The sequence below is a fragment of the Globicephala melas genome, chromosome 5, assembly GCF_963455315.2.
Source record: "Globicephala melas chromosome 5, mGloMel1.2, whole genome shotgun sequence".
Taxonomy (NCBI): domain Eukaryota; kingdom Metazoa; phylum Chordata; class Mammalia; order Artiodactyla; family Delphinidae; genus Globicephala; species Globicephala melas.
In genome coordinates, this window is record NC_083318.1 from 3316379 (window position 1) to 3340803 (window position 24425).

Genomic DNA, 24425 nt, shown 5'->3' on the forward strand with positions numbered 1-24425 from the left:
CGGGTGATCTCCCTGCTCACCAGGTTCGGGGGGCTGCTGAGACCTTCCCCCGTGAAATCAGAACGCGTCTCGGCACGCAAGCCCACCTTTGGCGGCTCTGGGCAGCCTCCTCCTGGCCTCGGGGGCCTCACACCTGCGGGCTCCTCTGCTGGTCTCAACCGCCTGCACGTAAGCTTTTTCTCAGCCTTCAAAGTTCGTTTCGGCTTCATTGCCTCCGAGAGGCCCCCCGACCGCCCGAGCCCAGCGGCTGCGGAGCCCCGCTGCCCTGCAGCCGCCGCTGGGGCCGGCCCTGCTTTTCTCCTTTGTGACACTGATCGCAGGTCGGGCCTGCACGTTCGTCTCTTTCCCTGGCTGTGTTTGTTGCCCTGCTAGTCTGCCAGCTCCCGGCGGGGGGCTTAGGCCTGACAGGTTCCCCCCTCACCGGGCAGAACACCCTGCCCGGCTCATTGCTCCGTTATGTGGACGGGACAGCCTCCAAGTAGCCCAGCCCTTGGGCATCTGGGTCAGTCTGGCTGAAGCCACCTCCTGGCTGATACCTTGGGGGCCTTGCTGTCCTTTGCCTTAGGGGACCCTGGACTTACTGTCTCGGGGGCGTACACGTCACAGATGGTCCTGCAGACGCTGTGAGGACCCACGGTGTGGCCCTTCGTGAGCACGGCTCCCGCACGTGGACAGGGGCAAGAAGAGTGGACTGAAAGGATGCGGTCCAGCCAGGCTGGGTGTCTGCGACAAGGAGTTCGGTCTCAATCTGGGAGGCCTCGTGAGCCCCCGGAGGTGGTGCTCGGTGCTGGGGACCCGGAGGTCAGTCTGGCAGGGCGGGGAGGACCAGTGATGGGGCACAGGGTCTCAACCAGGTCAGAAGGGGTGGGTGGGAGGGGCCAGAGAGAAGGGGAGGCCCCATGAGGTACAGGGAGAAAGCGCTACCGGCAATGCCGACGTTCCGTGCTAGCTGTTCCGAGACGACGGATGATTTTGGTGACGATGGGAAAGTCCATGTTCTAGGTTGAATTGTGTCCCCAAAGAGAGATGTTGAAGTCCTGACTCTGGTCCCTGTGAATGTGACCTTATTTGGAAATAGGGTTGTTGCAGACGTAACTAGTTAATACGAGGTCATATGGAGTAGGGCGTCCTGATAAGAAGAGGAAGAGAGACACAGAGGAGAGGCCACGTGACCACAGAGGCAGAGGGTTGAAGGGCTCTTCAGCCAAGCATTGCTGGCTACCGTCGGGAGCTGGACGAAGCGAGGAAGCATTCTCCCTTACGGGTTCCAGAGGGAGCACGGCCCTGTTGACACCTTGATTTAGGCCTTCCGGCCTCCAGACTGGGAGAGAATAGATTTCTGTTATTTAAGCCACTCGGGTTTTGGTCCTTTGTCCCAGCAGCCACGGGAATCTCATACAGTTAGGAATTGGGAAAGAAAGATGCCACTTACCAAGTGCCCATCAGGTACCAGGCGAGGTGCCTGGCCCCTTCACACGTATCATTTTGTTTGGTCTCTCCGCAGCCAGCAGGCAGGCACCCCCATTATATACATCGGAAATTGAGGCCCAGAGAGGTAGAGCCGCTGGGCCAGGGTCACACAGCTAGTGAGAGATGGAGCCGGTTGCAAACACAAGTCTGCCTGAGTGGCACAAGGGGAGCCAGCTGGGTGAGGGTATTGGTGTGTGATGTGTGGCCCTGTTAGGGGGTGGGGAGAGGTGGGGGAGAGAGGATGGCAACAAGCCAGACATTCTCTTTTCTGACTCTGAGGTTCCTGGGGGGCTTCCAGGTGGAGGCGTCCAGCACGCCGCTGGCTCTGGGGGTTGAGTGCTCAGGAGAGGCCCGGCTGGACTCTTAGGAATCCTTGCCCAGGGACTGGACGATGTCTCAGATCCCTTCAGACCTAATTTTTTATGCCCCTGAGAAAGCGCCAATGTCTTCCTTGCCTTAAACCCACTGGAAAATCTGTACCATCTGTCGTAAAGTTTCCAGGTCCTTGATTTCATTTGTTTCTCATCTTTTAAGAGGCATTCAGAAAGGAAGATGTGAGTGGGCGTACCTAGTGATGGCACAGTGATGAGTGGACGTGGTGTGGGGCTGTCAGGGGTGAAGAATGATTCTGGAATGTGGAGCAGGGGGTCTGCCAGGAGGAGGGGGAGTCAGGGGCTTGGGGAAGCAAGGGGAGCCGCCGAAGCCACCTGCGACCACGCCCCCCCCTTGCCTTTCTGGTCCTGGCCCCTTCTCAAGTCACCTGAGGAGCCGGCCTGCTCGGAGGGTGCAGGCCACTGTTGGGGGCTGCAGGTGGAGGACCCTCCGTGGGGCAGGGTGGCCTGGACCATGTCCTCGAGTTCAGGGGTCCTTCCAGGCACCAGTCAGTCCCACCCACCCTCTGTGCGCAGAAAGAGCTGCGTTTCTCTCCTTTCTTTGAATCATCATCGCTTTTGCTGGGTCCCCCACCCTGGCAGGGGTACAGGTGCGGAAGTTAGCATGGAACTTTCTACACTGCAGGTGGCGACCCATTTGTGGGCATGAAATCAGTTTAGTGGGTCACAGAAGACTTTGTTACGTAAGAGGTTGAATTGAATGCAAGATAGCAGACCCACCCCAGGAAAAAGAAAAGAAAAGAAAAGATAGAAGAATAGCAGAGCACATCCCGAGTCGTAAGGCTACTAGGTATTGTTTGGTCAGAAATATCTGTTATGTATTCACATATCATATAAACTACTGCCGCCTGTGGTAGGCTGAAAAACGGGCCCCCCAGAATATATCATGCTCTCATCCTGGGACCTGTGGGTGTTGCTTTATTTGAAAAGCAGGGTTTTTGCAGATGGGATTAAGGTGAGGACGCTGAGCTGGGGAGATTATCCAGGATTATCTGGGTGAGCCCTAAATGCCATCACAGTGACTCTTAGAGAGGCAGAGGGAGGTTACAGATGGACACACAGAGGAGAAGGGGATGGGGTGGGGGGAGGGGCAGAGATGCGGTGATGCGGCCGTGAGCCAGGGATGCCGGCCGCCACCAGGATCTGGACGGGGCGGGAAGGATCCTCCCGCAGAGCCCAGAGGGAGCCTCGCCCTGCAGACACCTGGATTTCAGCCCAGTGGTACCGACTTTGGACTTCTGGCTTCCAGAACTGTTGTCTTACCAGTTTGTGTTGGTTTGTTACCGCAGCTACAAGAAACAAATACACTTTGGAACAAACAGCCCCAAAGCGCAGAGGCAGAACTCGGCAATCAGTTATCCTGGCTGGGGGCCTGCGGGCTGGCCGGGGCTCAGCTCACCAGGCTCGGCTCCGTGGGGGTGGCTCTGCCCCATCTCATACCCTCCTCCTGGGACCAGCAGGAGGCAGAAGCACAGTAGGGCAGAGGGAGCCGCCTTCGGCCTGGACTCAGAACTGGAACATTGTCGCTTCCACCTGCATGCCGTGGCCAAGCCAGCCGCGTCGGCCAGCACAAAGTTATGGGACTGGAAGAACCCTCTCCCCCGGAGGAGACCCTGGCGAGGGTAAGGCTGCAGGGGGAGCCCGGACTCAGTTCATCCCACAGGTGTGCACACCTGTGCCTGGGGGCCACTGCCCGGTGTACCCCTCTCTCTGGGCGCTGATGTTGGAACAGTTTGGGAGCCACTGGCCGGGGGCAGAGAACCTGGCTCCCAGTGCCTATCCCCCGTGCCCTTGACCCTGGCGTTCACAGGTTTTCAGGGCCTGGCTCTGCCTCTCTGCGACTCTTCCTGAGAATCAGTCCGGAAGGTTCCAGGTGGCGCTGGGACAGCATCTCGCCTCACCCCCTCCCACCGCATCCTCAGAGGAGAAGAGGGGCTCATCCCGCAGGGCCCAGGAGGGAAGAGGACTGCTTCCCCAGCCCCAGCCAGTCGCGGCCCCAGGATGGGACGTGCAGATCCGAAATTAGCGTGAGTTCCTCGGGGTCCTGGTCCTCTGCTTTCAGACCACACCGGGGACCTTGGAGAGGTCATGGGGCAGGAAGCTCCCACGACGCCGGGCGCCACGGCCGTGCCTCCCCATGGGTGCTGGCCACGCTGCCTCTCCTGTCCCCTCCGCCCAGAACCGACGGGCAAGGGGCAGGGCTCAGGCGCCCCCTCCACCCCTCGGCCCTGGGAACCACCTGAGGCCATGGGAGAGGAGGCCATGGGTCTCTGGACCCCTGGACCTCTGTGGGTAGGGGAGGGGTCCCCACGAGCCAGGGGCGGCCTCCCAGGGACCCGGCTGCCACTACAGATAGGGGAGCAAGGTGCGGTGGGAGCTGAGCTCCATGGGGGCATTGGTGTGAGGGGAGGAGAGCAGGCAGCTGAGGGTCAGGCAGACGCCTGGAGAGGCATGAGCCAGGCCCTGGGCTGATTTCTACCCAAGGGTCCCAGGGGCCAAGGAGCCCCTACGCCAACGTGCCCATCTCCTGGGAGGCTCTTCTTGCAGTGTTGTGGCAGATGGTCCCATGCACAGGTGTCCTGGCCTCCGGCCAAGGTGGACAGGAGGCACCAGGCCCGTGGGGGACCCTGGTCGGGGGGATGCCGGCCCTGGGGAAGTGTGGCCCAAAGGCAGAGGGCCGGCCCCCTGCCGGGCGCTCTCCCAGGGAGCCAGCGGGCTTGGGGTTCGCGCCCACGCTGTCCTGGGTGGGGCTCGTGGGAGGGGGAGCAGGCCCTTCCGAGGGTCCTTGTGACTGTCCAGTGCCGTGCTGTTTCCAGAGCTGAAGCAGCGCCTGCCCAGTGGATGGATGGTACCCACGGCTCCTCCTGCTACAATTCTTTCAGACGCCTGGGCAAACCCTCAGCCTCCCTTGTTCTCAGGGTGACACCCATGCTTTGCGATGGACTGTCCGTTGCCCTGGCCCCTGCCCACCTCCCACCCCAGCCCCGTGTAGCCGAGGGCGCCCGTCCTCCCGGGAATGTGGACTGGCCTCGCCCCCTTTCCAAGCTCGCACAGGCCGTTCCCTCTGTCTGGCTCGCCCTTCCAGCTGTTGAGCAACTAGCCGCCCCTCGGCCTCTGAATCTCCCGGGGTTCTCTCCTCCAAGGGATCCCCTCGACCCTCCGGGAGCTCGCTCTGCGTTACCCTCGATCGGGCACTGGTCGCCCGCCGTGCTGCCCCTCGTTCCCCGTCTGACTCTCAGGTTGGGAAAATAGGGACGTGACGGTTCCTGTCTCAGGTGTGGTGCAGCGTATGGGACTTGCTGAGTGGGGACTGCTGTCATTGTCACCGACACTGTTGTCGTTTCTGCCCTGAGCTGGGCACGGGCCGCAGGACGTAGATAGCTGCAGAATGAACGATTGGAGAAACTCTTCTCACTTACAAGCGCGAGGGGCTGCCATTCTCCGCCTGGGATGCATCATCTGTCCCCACTTGCGGGACCCGTGGGCCTGGCGGTGATGCTCTGCTGCCCTGGGGTTTGCTGCAGGGGTACTGACTACCATCCCCTGTCCGCTGGGTGGAGAGCTTCAGACCAGGGTGAGTCATGAAAGTCAGATCAGGCCAGGAGAGTCCCCGCTGGCTGCCAGCACCTGCTCCGACCCTTCAGAGCCGATGGGATGAGGTATTTTCTGCTGGGTGCTGGCGGAGGGGTGACGCGGCCCACCCAGGGCCTCGGCAGGCAGAGTGGTGGGAAACGTGACTCGGGCTGGAGGGCGTGGCCCCGGAGCCTCTCCGCTGTGGGGTCCCGGCCCGGGCTCACTAGGCTGGGTTTGCACCCATCACGTGCACGATTAGCCAGGATAATGCCTGCGGGTTCTACGCTGCGGCGCTGGGGGCAAGGCGGTGCTTCCTGCTTCCGTAGCTGACAGGTCACATCGCATCTCTGCCCCAGGAGATCTTAAAGATGAGTCTAGCAGAGGGGCACCAAGGAGAATGGGGGTCACCTAAGGGACCAGGCTGTCAGCAAGACCCGGGCAGGACCCCAGCGCTGCCTTCCACGCCCAGCGGCCTCCCGTTGGTCTCCCAAGCGTCCCAAGCCTCAGTTTCCCCTCTGGCACGCTGGGGCCGTGGAGTGGGTTAAGCAGGTCGGCCCCAAACTCATGTCCACCTGGAGTAGGGTCCACCTGTGACCTTATTTGGACTAGAGTCTTTGCAGATATAATTAGCATAAGGATGGAGATGAGGTCATCCTGGAAGAGGGTGGGCTCTAAATCCAGTGACTGGTGTCTTTATAAGAGACAGAAAAGGACACACAGAGACGTACAGAGAAAAGACATCCATGTGAGGACAGAGGCGGAGATGGCAGTGATGTGGACACAAGCCCCCAGAAACTGGCCGATGTAGGGCAGCATCCTCCCCCAGAGCCTTTGAGAGAGCGTGGCCCTGCCTACGTCCTGGTTTCGGGCTTCTGGGCTTCAGGCTTCCAGGCTGGGAGAGAATAAATGTCTCCTGATGAAGCCCCCAGCCTGTGGGGCTTTGTCGCTTTGTCAGGCAGCCCCAGCACACGGGTACTGGCTGGGAGGGGCTGGGAGGGCTTGTGGGCTGCGCCTGGCACACGGGACAGTAGATGGTCCCGGCCCTCCCCCAGTCCCTCCCCCACTGCCTTTGCAAAGTCCCTTTCCCGGACGCCTGGGAACAGGTGCATTCTGGAGCCGGGTGGGAGTCTATTTCGGTGTGCTGGGAAGGGCTTGGCCCGTCCCTCCTCGGGCATGAGGGTGGGCAGCTGCCACGTGACCCTCTGGCATGTCCCTCTGGAGCCATGTTGGCCTCAGAGGCTCGAGCCCTCGCCCAGCTGCCGCCGGCAGCCTCCAGGGTCCTGGCCCTTCGGGTGGAGGCCACCGTCCATGGGGATGCCCAGAGGAGGGACAGGTAAGGCCCACACTGCCCTGTCCACTGGGACCACCAGCCCAAGAGGATGGCTTCTTTTCTAACTAGAAGCCTCCAGTCCCCCAAATAAGCTCGGGGTCCAACACGAGGGGGGCAGTGTGAGCTCTGCCTCTGTTTAAGGCACAGAGGACCGGCGCTCACGCGCGCCGACTATGCCCGGCCTCGGGGACTCTCTCGTGAACTCCTGATGACAGCCCTGTGCAGTGACCCGTTTTACAGATGGGCAAGCTGAGACTGGGGGAAGGGGGGGTCTGGTCCGGCGTTGCACCGTGGTGACTGTTGCAGCGGGATCCTGTAGTCTGGCCGAGTCCCTGGGCCCTCGGCCTCTGCGCCTTCCCGCCCTCCCTTTCTTTCCTTTAAGGAGGTTCTTGGTTCTCGACCGAGGGTGGCTTTGCTCCCCGGGTGGACTTTGGCAACATCTGGAGACACTTCTGATGGTCACAGCTTGGCGGGAGTAGGGGTGCCCCAGGCACGTGGGGGATGGAGGCCACGGACGCCGCTCACCATCTTGGCAGTGCACAGGGCGGCCCCACAGAAGAGGGGTCCAGCCCAAAATGTTAGTTGGGCCGAGGCTGAGAAACCGGCCTTAAGGAATATCGTAAAAGACTTCAGTCTTTCCGGCGTTGATGCAAAGAACAGGGCCCATCGGGCTAGTTAGACGGAAACAATAAGTAACTTGTAATCCACTCAAACCCCACCTGTTGACAGGTGAGAACGCTCTGGGGCAGGGTCGGGGTGGGAGAGTGAGATGGCGGAGGGGAGGGGGAGGGACAGGGAAAGGAGCTTGGACCCCCAGAAGCAGAGAGGTGGGTGGAGCCTCCGTGAGCCCAAGGTGTGCAGGGGCTCCAGCCGGGGTCCAGCCTCCAGGCTGAAATGCTCCCTGGTCCTCAAGCCTCCGTCCGGGCGCGAGGCTCGGTGCCCAGCGGACCCCTCCTCTCTGGGCAGCCACAGCAGAGCCTTGCCCTCACTGGCGTCCTCCTGTCTGGCTGTGGAGTCTGTCCAGAGGCAGGATCCGGGACCCGTCGTCCATATGTCCCCGTCAGCATCCCACACGCGGAGAGACTCAGGAGATTTTTATGGAAGGAAGCAGCTCTGGGGTGGGGCAGCAGCAGTGGCTTTGAAGCCAGACCAGTGAAGCTTCCAGCCCTGCCTCTGGCCTGACCTCACTGTGGCCCTGATCAGGGTGCTTCCCCACTCCGGGGGGGGGGGGGCTCAAGGACCCACTGTAAAATGGGGGCGATTACATTCCTCCCTCCCAGGGTGCTGTGGCCCAGCATCGCAGACCCTCCATCTTTGTCCCACCAAAGCGTGTAGCTGTGGGTGGCCCCTGGCCTGGCCAGGCTCATCCCCCCGTGGAGGTCTCACTCCAGGACTTAGGGCACCAGTTGGCTTGGGGTCAGGTAACATCCCCCAACCTGCTCAGTGTACTGGATTGTTCTGAAAATAGCGGCAGATTCCAGGAGCTGAGACATGTGACGATGTTCATTTCTCAAATGGAATTTCCATGCGGTGGTTGGGCAGGTCTCCCCGCTCCGCTGAGAACGCAATGCCCTTCACTCCCTGCTGTGCTTTCGCCAGATGATGGGCAAAGGGCGAAACAATATAATATTAAAATTGCACAAACCCGGTGAAATACGCAGTTGTTCCCGATTCACCGATGAAGAAATGGCATCTTGTGATAAAAATAGCAGTAAGGGAAATGTGATTCTCTTTATGTAAGATTATCATAAGAGCTAAAAGTAAAAAAAAAAACAACTCTAAAACTTTTAGAAGAAAATGTAAGGCTAAGCCTTTGTGATCTCGGATTGGACAGTGGTGTCTTAGAAGTGACACTACGTACACAAACAACAAAAGAAAACGTAGGCGAATTGGATTTCGTCAAAATTAAGCACCCTTGTGCTGCAAAGAACATTATGAGGAGGATGAAAACACAACTCACAGAATAGGAGACAATATTTGCCAATCGTCTGTCGGATGGGAGGCTTGTATCTAGAATATGTGAACAGCCCTTATGACTCAGTCAGAAAAGAACCAAATTCAATGGACAGACAAAGGATCCGAACAGACATTTTTCCAAAGAAGATATTCAAATAGTGAACAAGCACGTGAAAATATGTTCAAAATCATTAGTCACCGGGAAGTGCAGATCCCAAACCACAGTGAGACAGACTTCACACCCACCAGGGTGACTGTGATGAAAAGGACCAACAGCAACCGATACTGGCAAAGGCGTGGAGAAGCTGCTGGGGGGAAGGTGAAATGGTTCAGCCGCTCAGGAAGATAGGCTGGCATTTCCTCAAGTGGTTAAACAGTTACCGAGTGACCCGGCAAGAAAGGGAAACGTGTCCACACAAAAGCGATGGTGTGTGATGGTCGGAGCGGCTTACCTGTAACAGCCCCAGAGCGGACACAAGCCCCGAATCAACGATGAATGGGTCCATGTGGTATGTTCATGTAGTGGAGAGTTATTTGGACATGAAGAGGAATGAAGCAGTGACACCTGCTGCAACGGGGGTGGACGTTGAAAGCGTTATTATGTATGTATATCTGTAGGATATAGGCTCCCACACTGCGGTGTCTCACGGCACACAGCCTGGAGAGTGAGGGTCCCTGGCGGGATTAGCTCAGCCCTCACAGACCCTCCCAGTGGGAGTTGACAGCTGGGGCTTGGGATCCTGCAGGCCTGGGTTCCAGTCCCAGCTGTGCCGTGTGCCCATTTCCAGCTCTGTGACCCAGGTCACGGGTGGGAATCGCCCAGCGCAGTGCCTGGCCCTTAGTCGGGGCACAAGAGCTGAAAGACGATAGATATTGTCACTCAGACTCTTAATTTTCACCCCCGCAGGGCGCTGTACTGTGCTCCGACTCACCAGATGCATTCCCCGTTTCCCATTAGATTTAAGGAACCTTTACGGGGTATCTTCTGTGTGCCGGGCCCAAGGCATACATTGTTGGTCCAGTGGTGGCCGCCCTGGCTCACGGCAAGGTGACACCAGGGACACGCACTGGCCTGGGAGCCCAGAGACCCAAGCCCCGGTCCTGGCCTGGCCTCAGACTTGCCATCTGTGGCTCCCCCCGTGTGTGGGGAGAGGGGATGGGCCCAGGTGCCCGCTAAGCCCTGACCTTCCGGAATGCTGCCCGTGAGATCCTCAGACACCTCTCCGGTCAGGAAGGGCTGCTCTTCCGGCGATGAAATAACACCCTCCAGGGACGTGGGTGGCCAGGGCACCTGGACCAGCTGCTAGAAGCTTCAGGAGTCTGTGAGTTGCTAGAAACTGAAGCTGAAGGTGACTGGGCGCCCCTGTGGGCAGCCTGAGCTTCCAGGGGGCTGTTCACTGCCGTGTTCCCCCAGCTTCTGCCTCTGGAAGGACCCCCCCCAATCCAGCACACACCACCCCTGCCAGGCCCCTGCCACGTGCCAGCCTCCAGAAGCCCAGCCGGGGGCAGCGTCACTGTCCCACTACAGAGGAAGGCAGGCGCAGACCGGGGGCGGGGAGCCGGCGCGCCCCAGGCCCCGCCCCAGCTCTTTCTCCCCACAGGGCTGGTTTCCTGGGGCCATCGCAACAGATAACAGACATTATTCTTGGACGGTTCTGGAGGCCAAAAGTCCGAGATCAAGGTGTTCCCAGCGTGGCTTCCTTGGCTTGCAGATGGCCGTCCTTCCCCCTGCGCTTCACACCATCTTCCCTCTGTGCGTCTCTGTGCCCTAGTTCCCCGTTCATAAGGCCACGGTCACATTGCATCCAGACCCACCCAAGTGGCCTCACTTTAACTCAGTCACCTCTGTCCAAATCAGGTCACATTCCGAGGTGCTGAGGGCTAGGACTGCAGCACGTGAGTTTGGGGGACATAGTTCAATCCATCACAGACGAGTTCCTTTCTGTGGCCTCGTAGGAGCTCCCCCCAGTGTTTTCCAGCTAACACACTCTAAGAGTGAGGGAGACAGGGCGGCTCACTGGTTTTCCTTTTCCTGCCACTCCTCCTGTACCACCCGACCCCCAGCCCCAGCCCGGAGTAAGGCTCATTTCAGGCTCAGGGGGGCTGCTTGTGACCCCATGGCCATCTCTGTATGGCTGAGAGTCCGAAGGCTCCCTTGCTTCAGGACAGGAAGAGTCCTGGGGCCTCAGGGACTCTACCCCACCTCACGGGGCCCCCGGGGGTCTGAGCTGAGTTGGCTGGAATCTAGAAGCCAAGCTCTTCTCGCTCAGCTAGAAATCCCTTCTGACTCTTCTGCCTCCCGGGGTCAGTGGAGTTTAACCTCGTGAATGTCCCCCAACCTCTCGGTCGTGGGGGGGTCTTGGGACCCTGACCTGCCAGAAAAGGACCCAAGCATCAATACCGCCACTGTGGGCATGGGGACCCTGGATTCATTACCCCAACTGAGACACGTTGGATAGAATAATTGTGCTGGGACAGCAAGCAGCGCCCAGGATGGACCAGGGGAACTGGGTCATTTGTTCCCTGGCCCGGCATAGGTCTTTAGGGGGACCCGGCAAGCAGACAGGAGCCTCCAGGAGTGTCTCCGCCTGGGGAGCCCAGACTACCTTCTGCGAGTCAGAGGCTTACTCACCATTGTGGAGAGGTGACCTGACTTGTCCGAGGTCGCACAGTCCGTGACCCAGGGGGACGATGGGCAAGTCCCCTCACCTGCTGTGCCTCGGTTTTCACACCTGGAAAATGGGTACATGTTCTTACAGGATCACTGTGCTATGGGAGATGCTCAGCACACAGTGGATCGGTACAGAAGGGGCCCTGGACGGGGGCCTTGAAGACTGAGCTGGGTTTTCCCAGGCAGCGATGGGCAGGAACAGCACCCCCAGGAGGGCATGGTGGGAGCCAAGGCTGGCGCTGGGACCCCTGAGGACAGCTTTGGGAGAGAGTCTGTCTGACCCCCACTCCATCACAGAGCTGTGGCTGCCCTGTACAGATGATAGGCGGGCCCCAGGGGTGAATGGCCACCCAGAGCCCTTGGCCCACAGCTGGCCTCCCATTGCCCTCACTGGTTGGACCTTCAAAGCCTCCTGGGAAATCCTCTTCCTGGTCACTGTGAGGTTATCATGTCTGGCTGTGGGGGTCCCCGCATGAAGCAGGAATCTGGGGTTTTCCCCGCAGTGACTCCACCTGAGCTCTGCCCTTGGTCGCTGGGGGCCAGGACAGCTGACCTGCAGTCTGACCTGGCATCTCCCCGGGCTAAGCAGCTGGGCCCCAGGCGCCTGGGGGATTTAAGCAAGATAGCCTCATGGGAACTGGCTAGGACAGCTCTGGTTGAATTTGGAGCAGGCAGGACCAGTTTCTGGAACCAGACCCAGAAGGTAATAAACTTGTCCCAGTGCAAAGAGAGCTCAGAGCTGTCTTCGCTGGATGGAGGACAGATGAATGACGTGCCTGAAGAGTCAGAGAGGTCTGGCAGTGCAGGGACAGCCTGAGACCCTCACAGCCGGCTGGCTGGGTCCAGGCTACTGATGGCCCTGGTGAGAACAGGTGGGAACAGAGAGCCGCTTACTGGCTCCTGGTTATAATTAGCCGTCAGCCCTTAAGGAGGCTAAGATGGAAGTAATGACGTGTGATTTGGCTTGATTTTCCAACACGTAACGCTTGGGAGGGCGGGAAGGGAGCTCCCGGCCTATTCCTGAACCTATAGAGGACATCCTGAGGGCAGGGGAGACAGAACCCCTAAGGCCTTTGTGTCATTAACTCCATGTTTAGAAAACCAGTCTAAAGAAACCCCTGTGCTGGAGGGCGTGCTAGCTGCAAGGATGCTTGTGGCCACGTGGTATGTGAGAGCCGCCTCCCAGCCAGGCCTGGCTGAGCGCATCTTGCTCTGTCTGCACTGGTACCCAGTCCTAGGGAGCCGCACTTCTCAGACCTGGCCCCTGGCCCTGGGGGACTTCAGGCCAGAGAGGCAGATGGCCAGTAGGCAGGGGCCACCCAAATTGGTCAGTATTGTGATAGAGATGAGCACAGTGATGTGTGCTTGCTGCTGTCCCAGAAGGCACCTGTGCCTCTTGTGTCACCTCCTCCTGGAAGCCCTCCCTGACTACACACAGGTTCACCTCCCCACCGCCCTGTGCCTCCCGCCATAGTTCTCTGCTCATTGTCATGGTTAGAAAGAAAGGCCTGAGGGGAGGCGAGAACGGTGAGCCTGGGAGCCGCTCTAGGCAGATGGGACTCTCAGGAGAGGGTGTGATGCACGGTCTTCCAAAGCTTTCAACAGTAGAACAGAGTCATACATGTGGAAACCCCAAGCCAGCTGTTTGCATAATACAGAGAGCAGGGTGGAAAGCTCTACAAAAGCTCCCCAGCTGATGGAGCATGCATTCCAGTTAGATCCCCAAGGATGCAGGGAGCTCCACCTCCTGATACCAAGGTGGATTTGCCTCAAGAGCAAACCCTGGAAAACAAGCTGAACGTGGGCTGTTGGTCGTTGGCCAACCCAGCAGTGCCTGCTCGGGGATCCAGCATTAACTGGGCCCTTCGAGAAGGGACAGGACCAAATGCAGAGCCTTTGAGGGAGAGCGGAGATAAACAGCTGAAAAAGTCCCCAAGGACCACAGAACGACGTGTGCTGTGCTGTCTGGGAGGTGAGACATGAGGTGAATCGCTGGAAGAAGAGGGGCACCTGCCCCCTCCACGCCCACTCCCTGGGCCCGGTGTGTCCCCTCTCCTGCCGCCTGCCCACGCCCGTGCCTGGCCAGTTTGCATACCCGCCTCCCCGGATGCCCACCAGCTCCTCTGTTCCTGTTTGGTGAACAAGTGAGCCCGTGATTTGGGACTTGCAGACCAGCAGGTGGCAGAGGGGATGGTGGCATTAGACACCTGAGGGGGGACCCCAGCTGAGTCCCTAATCCAGCCCTGTGGCTTTGGGGAAATCCCCGTGCATCTCTGAGCCGCCATGTCCTCATCTGTGAAATGGGGGTGATAGGCCATTCCTGTGGGGTGTGGTATGGACCAAATGATGGCCAGGGCTGGGTCTGTTTTGTTCCAGTGGAATCCGGGCACAGAGTAGGTCTCAGACATTTGTTGGGTGAATGGATGAATGAACAGCAAACAAGAAGCAGCAGAGCTTTACTGTTTGGTGTTTGGAGTTGAGCGCGCGTCGGCTGAGCACCCTGCGGTTTTGCCGTCAGAATGAGGTCGAGGTGACCTGCAGCAGTTTCCGTGGTTAGGGCACCGGGAAGGGTCAGGGCAGACGCTCCTTGGCAGGAGAAGGCAGGGCCCGCCGTGCTCCCTGCACAAGCGAGGATCCCGTGGAGGAGAGATGGTGGACACGTGTTCAGGTGGCATCACAGCTGGCTCCCAGGTCCCACGACAGGAGCACATGGCACATTTGCCTGTGTGTCTTCACTGATGCCAGCTTGGTGAGTTACTATGAACAAAGTGGGAAACCGCACCCAGGTGGGTCTGTGCGAATGGAGTGGAGGGGAGAATGGGGTGGGTAACCAGGCCAGAGGCGAGCTCCCCCAGCTCGCTGGGCAGAGGGTGTTGAGGCCCCATCTATCAAAGTAAAGAAACCTACAAGCCCCCTGACGCTCCTGCCCGGTGTCCTGGGGGTCTGCCCGCCAGGATGGACATGGAGCTGAGAACTTGACCTTGACCTTGGCAGTGATGCCTGTGGGGCTCAGCCACCATGCCTGCTTCCCAAGGCAAGCACCAGCGAGGCCCAGTGCTGGATTTGGAACATCAGGACTGGCCCCAGCTGGGCCGAGCGCTGGGGAGCAGAGGGCAGTGTCGAGAAGCCCCCACTGATCCAGAGATCGCCATCAGACCCTCTCTGGAGGGAGCAACTGTGTCACCTGCACCCCGTCACAGTCCTTGCCTCCTGTGCCTGCCTTACCCAGCGGGCGCCCAGGTGGTCGCTGGCCTCATGTGTGTTCTCATCTGACTCAGACATGGGTCCCACATTTAGGAATACCTACCCCCATTTTATAGAAGGGAAGACTGAGGCTCTGTATGGCCATGTTGGCCTGCCCAGGGTGACAGCCAGGGAGGGGGGCAGCTGGGGTCAGTGCAGGCTGCCCCCCCTTCCTGCTCACCCACCCAGCCACGGACCGAGGCCAAAGACAAACCTGGGACAAGCTGCCGATGAGGCTGCTGAGGGAGCGAAGGTGTGGCCCCCTCCCGACAGCCTCTGCCCCTCCCACCCCCAAGTCACGGGTCTGCCTCTGAGACCCGGAAGGACTAAGCCAGCAGCTGTTGGTCCCCGCACCTGTCAGGCATTGTACCAGAAGCTTTCTCCACTTCCCTGGGTTCTACATGATGCCTGAGACCAGCCTCCAAATTAGTCGTGAACACAGAGGCTTCTCAGAGCTCAGTCAGCTCTCAAGGTCACACAGCTGCCCCTGGATGGTGGGTGGCTTCCAAACCCGGGCCTGCCGGCCGCCGTCCTGGTTCCTCCAGGCCTCGTGTACCTGGGGGCAGATCAGAACTGTACCCGGAGGGATTATAGAGGCGGGGTCACAGCGACTGCCAGGGCAGACCCGAGGAAGCCACGTCCCTCCACTGTGAACGTGAGTTCTGTGTTGATGTTACCGGTAATCGTTCTTTTCTTCCCAGCAAGGCTCCCCAGGCTGGGATTTCATTATCTCGGGGGGATTAAGTAGTCACGGCCCCATGGGATTGATCCTTTACCACTTGACTATGTTTTACGTTATTATTATCATCGCAGTCAGAGACGTGTTAAATGAAATGTTACAGCCGATCCAGAAACCGTAGAGAAATGAGCCTGCTGCCTTCTGGGTTAGGTCTGGAGTGTGGTAGTTCGCGTCTCTCTCCGTTTCTCTCTCTCTTTTAAGTTTTTTTTTTTTTAATAGACTTTATTTCTTAGAGCAGTTTTCAGTTTATAGAAAAATTGAACAGAAAGTAAGGAGTTCCCATATACACCCCACCCCAAATCCCCAGTTCCCCCTGTTAGCATCTGCCTGTTAGGTTGTTGGAATGTTTGTGTGTGCTCCATTTGTTACAACTGATGAACCAGTTTTGCTATATTATTATTAACTAGCGTGCACGGTTTCCATCAGGGGTCGCTCTTGGTGTTGTGTTCTCTGGGTTTGGACCAGCGTGTAACGACGTGTATTCACCCCTGTGTGCCGCCCACTTACCCCTCCCTCCCCACCCCTCACAACCAACGACCTTTTACTGTCTCTGTGGTTTTGCCTTTTTGATGACGTCATAGGGTTGGAGTCACGCAGTGTGCGGCCTTTTCAGACTGGCTTCTGTCACTTAGTAGCATGCATCTGAGGTGCCTTCAGATGGCTTCATAGCTCACGTCTTGATAGTTCTTGATGCAATGAGGTCTGGCCAGAACTGCCGCATCCCTGTCTAGGGGCCCACTCCTGTCCTGTCCTGCCACGTGAGGGTCCCGATCCCTCCTTGCTGCAGTCATGTACCAGCTGGGCCGCCGCTCCTTGGCCCCAGTCCACTCGCCAGGCGGCAGCAGCAGTGACCACAGCACTTGCTCTGCCGGCTGCTGGGAGCACCAGTCCCCTTTGCAAAGCACCCAATCGGGCAGCTGCAGGAGGTTCGAGGAGTAAGTCCATCCTGAGGAGTAATAAGGCCCACGCCTCAAATCCACAGGATTCTCAGGCTGTGATCCCAGGGCCAAGGGGGCAGATGCGGGTTGGAGGGAACACCTGCGCGGGTGGTACCTGCACAGACAGGCCCCCTCTGTGCAGTGTCTACTTCCCACCACCAGGGGGCAGCACCCTGCTCTCTCGCCCTGCCACCAGAGGCCCCAGCAGGTTGTGGAGGACGCGCCAGGCGGGCAGAGTTGGTGCTTCCATAAAAACGATCCTCTTAAAGCAGCTTTCACCCCAAATCAAACAGTATTTCCAGTAACCAGGAAACTGGTGATGTCAGGCTGTGTATCCTTGAAAATGACAATGGCTATTGTGTATTGAGCATTTATGGTCTGCCGGACCCTGGGCTGCTTGCTAGACGAACATTTCTTTCCATGGTCCTAGCATCCCCTGGGGCAGATGCTGTGAGCAGAGGCTGGATGGCAGATGGACAGACGGCTGGGAGTTCCAGGTTACTGCATGTAGGAGGTGAAGCTGGGCTGCACCTGGCCGTCTGCGCCCAGGGCTCTGACACCCATCCCCCACCACCACCACGTGGGTGGTGGGTAGACCTTGCCTGGCTATCCATGGAGACGTGAGGCACATGGTCCTTTGTATGCGTGATGGATGAAAAGATAATAGTGTTGAAGGTCTTTGCGGCCACGCCCTCAAATCCTGATTTAGCCTGTGTGGACTGGGTGACTCAGGGGCCCATCAGCCCCATGTGAGCCCTGGGGCTGCCCTTGCACAGCCATGAGCCGGCTCCGCCTGAGGTTTCGAACTTCAAGTCCAATGGCTCGTTCCGCACAGGGAGTCCTAAATTCTAGCCCAGGACATCCTTGCTCTCTGCCCCGTTTTACCAATTTTACTAAGTACTGGATGAGGCAGTTTCTGTGATCATCATATGCTGACGCTTAAATCAGAGTGGAAATGTCAGCACAGCTCCCAGGACGGCAGACAGAGCTCTGGGGCCCTCGCTGGGCTCTGCACGGTCCAGTCTGCCGTCTGGTCCTGACGCCCTTGGAAACGCAGGCAGGCCTTGACCCTGGGCCTGGGGTACTAAGGGCGACACCAAATGATTTTTTTGTGCCCATCGTCTCCTTTTTGGCACCTGTGTCTCCAGGCTGTGTGGCTTTTGTCCCCAGACAGCTGACACCTGCTACCCTTGGGGTCTTCAGAGCCTCCTCCTGGAAGGCCTGATGTCCCCAGCGTGGCCCAGGCCCTCCTCCACAGTCAAACTCCCCACCGCGGACGGGACCCAGAGGAGGGAGCCCTGTGCTGCAGGAGTGGGGCTCCTGGGACGGGGCGGGGTCTGGTGGGCCTGGGGGGCAGGCTGCAAACTGGATGGAGAAGTGTCCTCCTCTGTCTACAGCCACCTCCTCCGTTTATACAAGAATGAGGAGACCTTCTGGGGCTGATACTCAGTCAGTGCTGGGGTTCAGCGATTTTGTAAATGTGTGTGTGTGCACGTGTGCATGTCCGTCTCTCTGTGTGTGTTTGTGTGTCTGTGTGTGTTTGTGTGTCTGTGTGTATCTGTATGTCTATGTGTGTATCTGTGTGTCTGTGTATGTGTGTCTGTCTGTCTGTGTGGGTGCATATGTATAGTTGTGTCTGTGTGTGTATGTGTATTTGTGTGTCTGTATGTGTATTTGTGTTTGTGTGTGTGTGTATCTGTGTGTGTGTATGTATGTGTATCTGTGTCTCTGTGAAAGGGTATCTGTGTGTGTACGTGTGTGTGTGTCTCGTGTGTATGTGTGTGTCTCTGTGTGTATGTACATGTATATCTGTGTGTCTCTGCGTGTGTGCGTGTGTGTATGTGTATCTGTGTCTCTGTGAAAGTGTATCTGTGTATGTATGTATGTGTGTCTCTGTGTGTATGTACGTGTATATCTGTGTGTGTGTGTGTGTGTGTGTGTGTGTATGAATACGCTTAACTCTCCAATGAAGCGTGGTGTATCTGGGGCATCCCAGGTGGCGGGTGTCTGCTGGGCCGCATCACCTCCCCGGGGCCCCCCTGTGGCCCCAGCGGTGTACAGGTGGATGGTGTACCTGGGCCCGTGGACTCCCCGCCTCAGGTGCCCGCGGCTCCCTGGCTCTTTCAGCCTCTGCTGAAACCTCAGAACTCATTCAGCCCAGGAAAGGGAGACAGGAGTTCCAGCTTGGGGGCAACCCTCACTGGGGCGACGGGAGCAGGACCCGTGCCCCGGCCCCCTTCCTTCTGAGGGACGCCCTGGAGGGGCTCCAAGGGGGGGTCCAGCTCAAAGCATGCCATCGCTGCCCCCACTCCTTCCTTCCACCCGGGGTCCCCTAGGTGCACCACCTGCACCCCGCCCCTGCCTCAGCCTCGGGTCAGTGACCCCAGACCACGACGGGAGCGTGGGACTGGAAGATGTGGGTCTAAGCGGAGACCCGCGCTTGCGAAAGGCAAAGGCTGTTTGCTCAGAGCTGGCTGGGCGGGGGGTCAGCCTTCGTCACATGCCTGGCGGAGACCCAGAGGCAGGCAGAGGAGTGGGCGAGCTTCCCAGTGGAGAAGGGGGGCTCAGGGGCCTCTGATGGGGGCTGGGGGGCTGCTGCAAGGGGTGTCCCAGGCGACTGGGCAGAGGCAGGCTGCGCCTCCTAGGGCTGGTCCTGAGTGGGGGGTGGGTCGGGCTGCTGGGGCCCCGTGGTGGGCTGTGCTCTCTGCCCGCAGTTCCACCGCCTCCTTGTGCTGGGACAGAGCTGGTCCCCAGCCCCTAGGCTGTGCTGGGACAGAGCTGGTCCCCAGTCCCTAGGCTGTGCTGGGACGGAGCTGGTCCCCAGCCCCTAGGCATCCCCGACCACAGCTCTGCCGCTTGGCCTGCAGCTGGTCCTCACCTGGCTGCCGCCACTCCTAGGCTGGAGCTCCCCGAGCACAGACCCGCCGTGGGCCCCAGCGTCCCGCACGCCGGCCTCCGCGGGCACTGCCCAGACCCCAGGAGACCCACAGTCGGGCCCTTTGACCGTCCACCCTGACCTGTCCCTCGGGGTCTCCAGTGCCTCCTCAGCCATCCTAGGTCATGGCTGGCTCTAAGGGGGACAGTGACAATATTCAGGTCCCTGTCCCCAGGGCACAGAGGGGATTCAAAGCGAGCTCACAGGAGGATGTGGCTATTGCACTCTCAGGAGAGGGGACCTGGGTCCCTGGCTGCAGAAGGACTGGCCAGCTCACCAGGCCCCTGAGGGCCACAGTCGTGCCAGGTCGGGGCCGCAGGGGGATCGGCTGCCCTTTGGGAGGTGGGCACACAGAGGTGGGGGACAGGACCGCTGTCGGGGTCTCGCATGACCTGACCTCCGCTGGTCCCCCGAAGCCCTGTGGGTTGTGCTGGGAGATGCGTCGGGCCCCGAGTCCTCGCACAGTCGCTGGTTTGCCCACTGGTGCCCGGCATGTCCCGCTTTCTAACACAGCGCCTTTTCCCCACAGTGTCGGAGCCCCAGGCTGCCCACAGTGCCCCGGAGAAGCCGGCCAGCACGGCGATCCTGTGTAACACCTGCGGGAACGTGTGCAGGGGGGAGGTGCTGCGGGTGCAGAGCAAGTACTTCCACATCCAGTGCTTCGTCTGCAAAGGTGAGCGCCGACCCACGTCCGCGATGGGGCCAGGCACAGCCCTGCTGTGTGGCCGAGCCCGCCTCCCAGCTGCCACGCTGGGCCCCAGAAACTCGTTAGATCTGGGATGCTGGAAAAACGGACCCCAAACCTTCATACAACAGCGTGATCTTTTCAGCGTGGCCCGTGTCCCCCCCGTGTGGGGGTGACGGGGGCATCTGCCCAAGGGGGAGGGCCAGAGGACGAGGTCCAGGTCCCGGGCAGTGTCCTCGGATGGCCGTAGCCATGTCCGTGATCCACTGGCCAGAGCAAAGTGGCCGCTTGGGCCCCGTAGCCACACGGTGAATGGCCGTCACTGGTGGCATGAACTCAGCACCTCAGGGTGCACAGGACCTAAGCTGGGCCACGAACCTCGGGCGCCCCTGCACCCTCCCAGAGCGGGACTGAAAACGTTACTGTTCACTCCAAATGAACACGGCTTTTTCTCCGATTATAAAAAATAACATGACTATCACTAAATTCAGATAATACCAAAAGGATAAGAAAGTAAAACAAATCACTTGAAGTCCCTCTATCTGAGCCAGGCTTTGCTCGGAGCGTGCTTCCAGCCTAACCTTTCTCCCTACGCTCAAGTCACTACATATTCTGTCGTGCACAGTGGGGTTTCGTGTGTTTGCATTTAGTTTCCTGAGAATAAATGAAAAGTAGCATTTGGGGGAAGGGATGGGCAGATCAAACCAATCTGACACAGTGTCCAAACCCAAAGAATTGGCAGTTTTAAAGAAAGAATTCTTTTAATGGCCCTGCAAACCCCTCCTTACCTCTGGACAGCAAGCGGTGTCGTCACAGCCTGCTTTCCTGCGGGTTTGAAACGACGTCCAGAGAGGCACAGACATTCGCATGTGGGCCTCGACGGGCCGCGGGGGCAGTGAGCCCCTGGGCTTTATGGGCAAAGATGGGAAATACGCCACGTGTAAGATAATCCAGCCATGTGGCTTTTATCAGCACCACGGGGCGCGTTAACTGCCTGAGTGCCCTCAGCCCACCATAGTCTCAGGAGGCCCTGCTGTGCACCAGGCCCGGCTTTGGAAAGCGCTAAGGAGGAAGGCATGAGACTTAGCTTTGACAGGTGAGGTCTGGTGAGGAGATCAATCTACCAGCTTGCCGGGAATAGTTGGGTGTTAGTGGTAGAAGCCGAGTGCCGGGAAGGTGGCCCACCGGGAGGGATCTGGGAACTTCCAGAGAAGGCTTCCCAGAGGAGGTGGCGTTTTGGCTCTAGGTTCAGCCAGAGAAAGAAGAGGAGAGCTGGGCTGGCAGAGGCGGCCAGGCCTGTGCCCGCGGTGCGGGGCGCAGTGTGGAAGGTGCAGCGGGGCCGAAGGAGGGGGACTGAAGCTCAGGAGCTGCCAGGGAGCCTGCCGGTCCTGCCGAGGAGGCTTCCTTCTCTCACCTTCTCTTACCTCTGCTGAGCGCTTCCTGTGAGCTCAGTGCTTTCCGTGTGTTTTCTTCCAAAGTCCTCCAGTATTAGGGGGGCTGAGGCGTTGTCTCCAGTTAAAGATGAGGAAGCAAAGGGTGATGTGTGACTCGCCTGGTTGACACCTGTGGGAGCAGCTGGCGAGAGCGGGGGGAGCCCTTCCCACGAGCCTCAGCTCTGCCCCAGACCCAGCATGGAGGGACGGGGTGCAGGGCCCCCAGCAGGGTCTGCATCCCGGTGAGGAGGGGGCGGACACGCATCCACCCACCCACAGATTCATTCTGTGCCAGGTGCCGTGTCAGCGTGCCGGCATAGCGGGGGCCCCTGCCTTCAGTAGGTGGCATGTCGGCTTCACCTGCTGAAGGGTGACAGGGAGCATCTGAGTTTTCCTGCAAGCTTTTGAGAAGTTGTGTTTTGTGAAGCTTGAGGATTGCATAGTCTTAGATCGATCTTTTATCCAGGCTCTCATGAAGATGCAAAGTCTGTGAATCATTGAGGGTGCTCTTGGATGAATAAAAAAGAAGACCCAACTTATAGTGTCTTAAGTTACATGGATATATATCATCTTAACAGGAACTCTGGAGGTCGCCTCCTCACCCCCAGAGCTGGTTAATTTAACGGCTCAAACAAGTCATCAAAGACTAGGTTCTTTTTCCACTCCCCACCCCCGACTCCCCCCCCCATCTTATACATGTCAGCAGTAACTCTCCTCATGGTCTCAAGATGGCTGCTGTAGCTCCAAACATCACATCCTCACAGGTGGACACTCAGCCCTGGGGAAGAAGTTGGGCAGGGGTGTGCACAGGCAAAGGGGCCCTCCCCCTGCATGATTACTCTGATTGGGTCATCAGGGTAATCTCCCTTCGATCAGGGAGGAGAACCTTTTCCCTGGAAGCCCACACAGGCTTCCTGTATGACTCGCTGGCTAGAACTAGGTCACACATCCACTCCACCGGCAAAGAGTAATGGGAGGATGGGGACTGACTGACTCCAGCCATGTTCGTCCCTGGGTGGGTGTGTTGCCAGGCCGACCGAAACAGGGTCTGTTAGCCCAGAAGACAATTGTGTCTAATTCTGATCCAGGAGATCCCGATGTGTTGGGTTCCTGCCACCCAGGGACTGGCTTGATGCGCCTTGGTTTACATCTCAAAATCTGAACGTTAAACCTGAAAATCTGTGAAAGAAATCACATCATTCTCCAGACCGTCTGGGCTGCCTCAGGCTTGGGCTGTGATGCCAGAAGGTCTGGGTTCAATTCCCACCTCTTCCACCCCCAGCTCATGTGGGTCTTAGACATGTTTCTTAGCCTCAGTTTCATTCGACAACCCGATTGGGCACATACTCCGTGCTGGGCTTGGGATGTATCCGTGAACAAAACAGACATCCTTGTCCTTGTGGAGATCACATTCTAGGGCAGGGAGACAGACAATAAGCACTAGGTAGAATTAACAAGCAAATTTCATCATATGCTGAAAGTGAAGTGCTAGGAAGGGGAAGACAAAGAGCAAGATAAAGACGGGGCTGGGAGTGCCGGGGAGTTACTATTTTAAATTGGGTAATCAGGGCAGGCTTCGTGGAGGAGGTGACCTTTGCTTGAAGACTTGAAGGAGGTGAGGGAAGAGCATTGCAGCCAGAGGGAACAGCCAGTGCAGTGACACTGAAGCAGGGAAGTGTGCCTGGCAGGTTCCAGGACAGCACGAGGCCTGTGTGTCTGGAGTAGAGTGAGGAGGGGGAGTGGGGGAAGGCTGGGGGGAAGGGGGTCCTCGTGAGGACCTGGGCTGTGACACTGCGAGAGAAAGAACACAGGAGGATCCTGTCCATTTTAGTTTCATGGACCACTGGGTGCTGTGCTGATGAGTGGAGGCCAGGGCAGGGTGGGGAGAAGGGCCTGGGCCCCAGCCTGAGACCACGGCAGCTTGGACGAGCGTGTGAGGGGGTGTCTGCTTCTGGATTGTCTTGAAATCCAGCCAGCTCTAGTTTCACGATACAAAATGGGAATCTGTGTAGGATAGAAACGTAGCAAACATCCAGCACATAGCACATCCTCAAGAAAAAATGAAATCTGTCGCCACCGCTACAACTGAAATTCGCACAGGAAAACAAATCCGGTTCTCTTGACCTTTTATGTGTAGTGGAGTTCTGCGCTTTTAGAACTTTTGTGGCAGAGGGGCCGCACCACGCAGCATACAGGGTCTTAGTTCCCCGAGCAGGGATTGAACCGGCGCCCCCTGCCAGAAGGTCTGGGTTCTGGAAGCGCAGAGTCTTAACCACTCGACCGCCAGGGAAGTCCCTAGAACATTTGTTTTCAACCAGGAGCTTTTGTAGCCCTGCTCGTGGTGCCTGGGAAACAAGGGCCCCGACTCTGAAATGATGAAAAGGTGAGGCCACAACCATGTGTGACCTCAGGAAAGCAGGTGTTTTCTGATCTGTGTGGCAGCAGGACTGAGCGCGCTCATGACTGCAGAATGAGCGAAGGAAACAGGAGGGAGGGAAGCCTGTGTGTGTGTGTGTGTGTGCGTGTGTGTGTGTGTGTGTGTGTGTGTGTGTGTTGGGGGAAGAGGCCACCAGCTCTGCCTGTAACTTGGTAACAGCAGGTGGGGTTGTCCACAAGGACACAACCCCATGGGGACCATGAAGAGACACACCCAGAGCTGGTCTTAGCGACTGGGGGTGACAAGGGAATGGGGCAAAGGGATTGCGTTCCAGGGGCGTTTATGAGAACAGGCCCACATGGCAGAATTGTGGAAAGTCAAGGCAGGAAGCCATCTCCGGTGACGTGGGCCTGTTATTTTCAGATGGAGCATCTGAGGCAGAGGTTAGGTCAGGACCTGGGCTGGCAGTGACCACGCTGCCCTGAGCCAGCTCCCTCCAACTCACATGAACGCCCTGGGGTTCTCGGGCTGCTTTGTGTTTTAACATCAATCACTCTCTCCTCTTCCCAGACACCAGGACAAGAGCATCCCTGAGCTGACCACCCCAGGGGAATTGCCTTCCGTATTTGGGTAGAGAGCCTTCCAATCTTCTCCTTTGTAAGAGTCTTTTCGATCTGAAGTCC

General features: G+C 58.3%; 1 protein-coding gene across 19 annotated transcripts in view; it reads left to right on the forward strand.

Moving 5' to 3' along the window:
- ABLIM2 (actin binding LIM protein family member 2) overlaps positions 1–24425 on the forward strand; it is a 152237-nt gene that overhangs the window by 22013 nt on the left and 105799 nt on the right. For all 19 annotated transcript variants that reach the window (XR_009563903.2, XR_009563902.2, XR_009563908.2 and 16 more), the window contains exon 2: positions 19777–19920. Coding sequence is in view for 3 of the 19 variants with exons in the window: in XM_060298925.1 (XP_060154908.1) it covers positions 19777–19920 (144 nt within the window). In the remaining 16 variants the exon portion in view is untranslated. The remainder of the gene's footprint in view (positions 1–19776; positions 19921–24425) is intronic.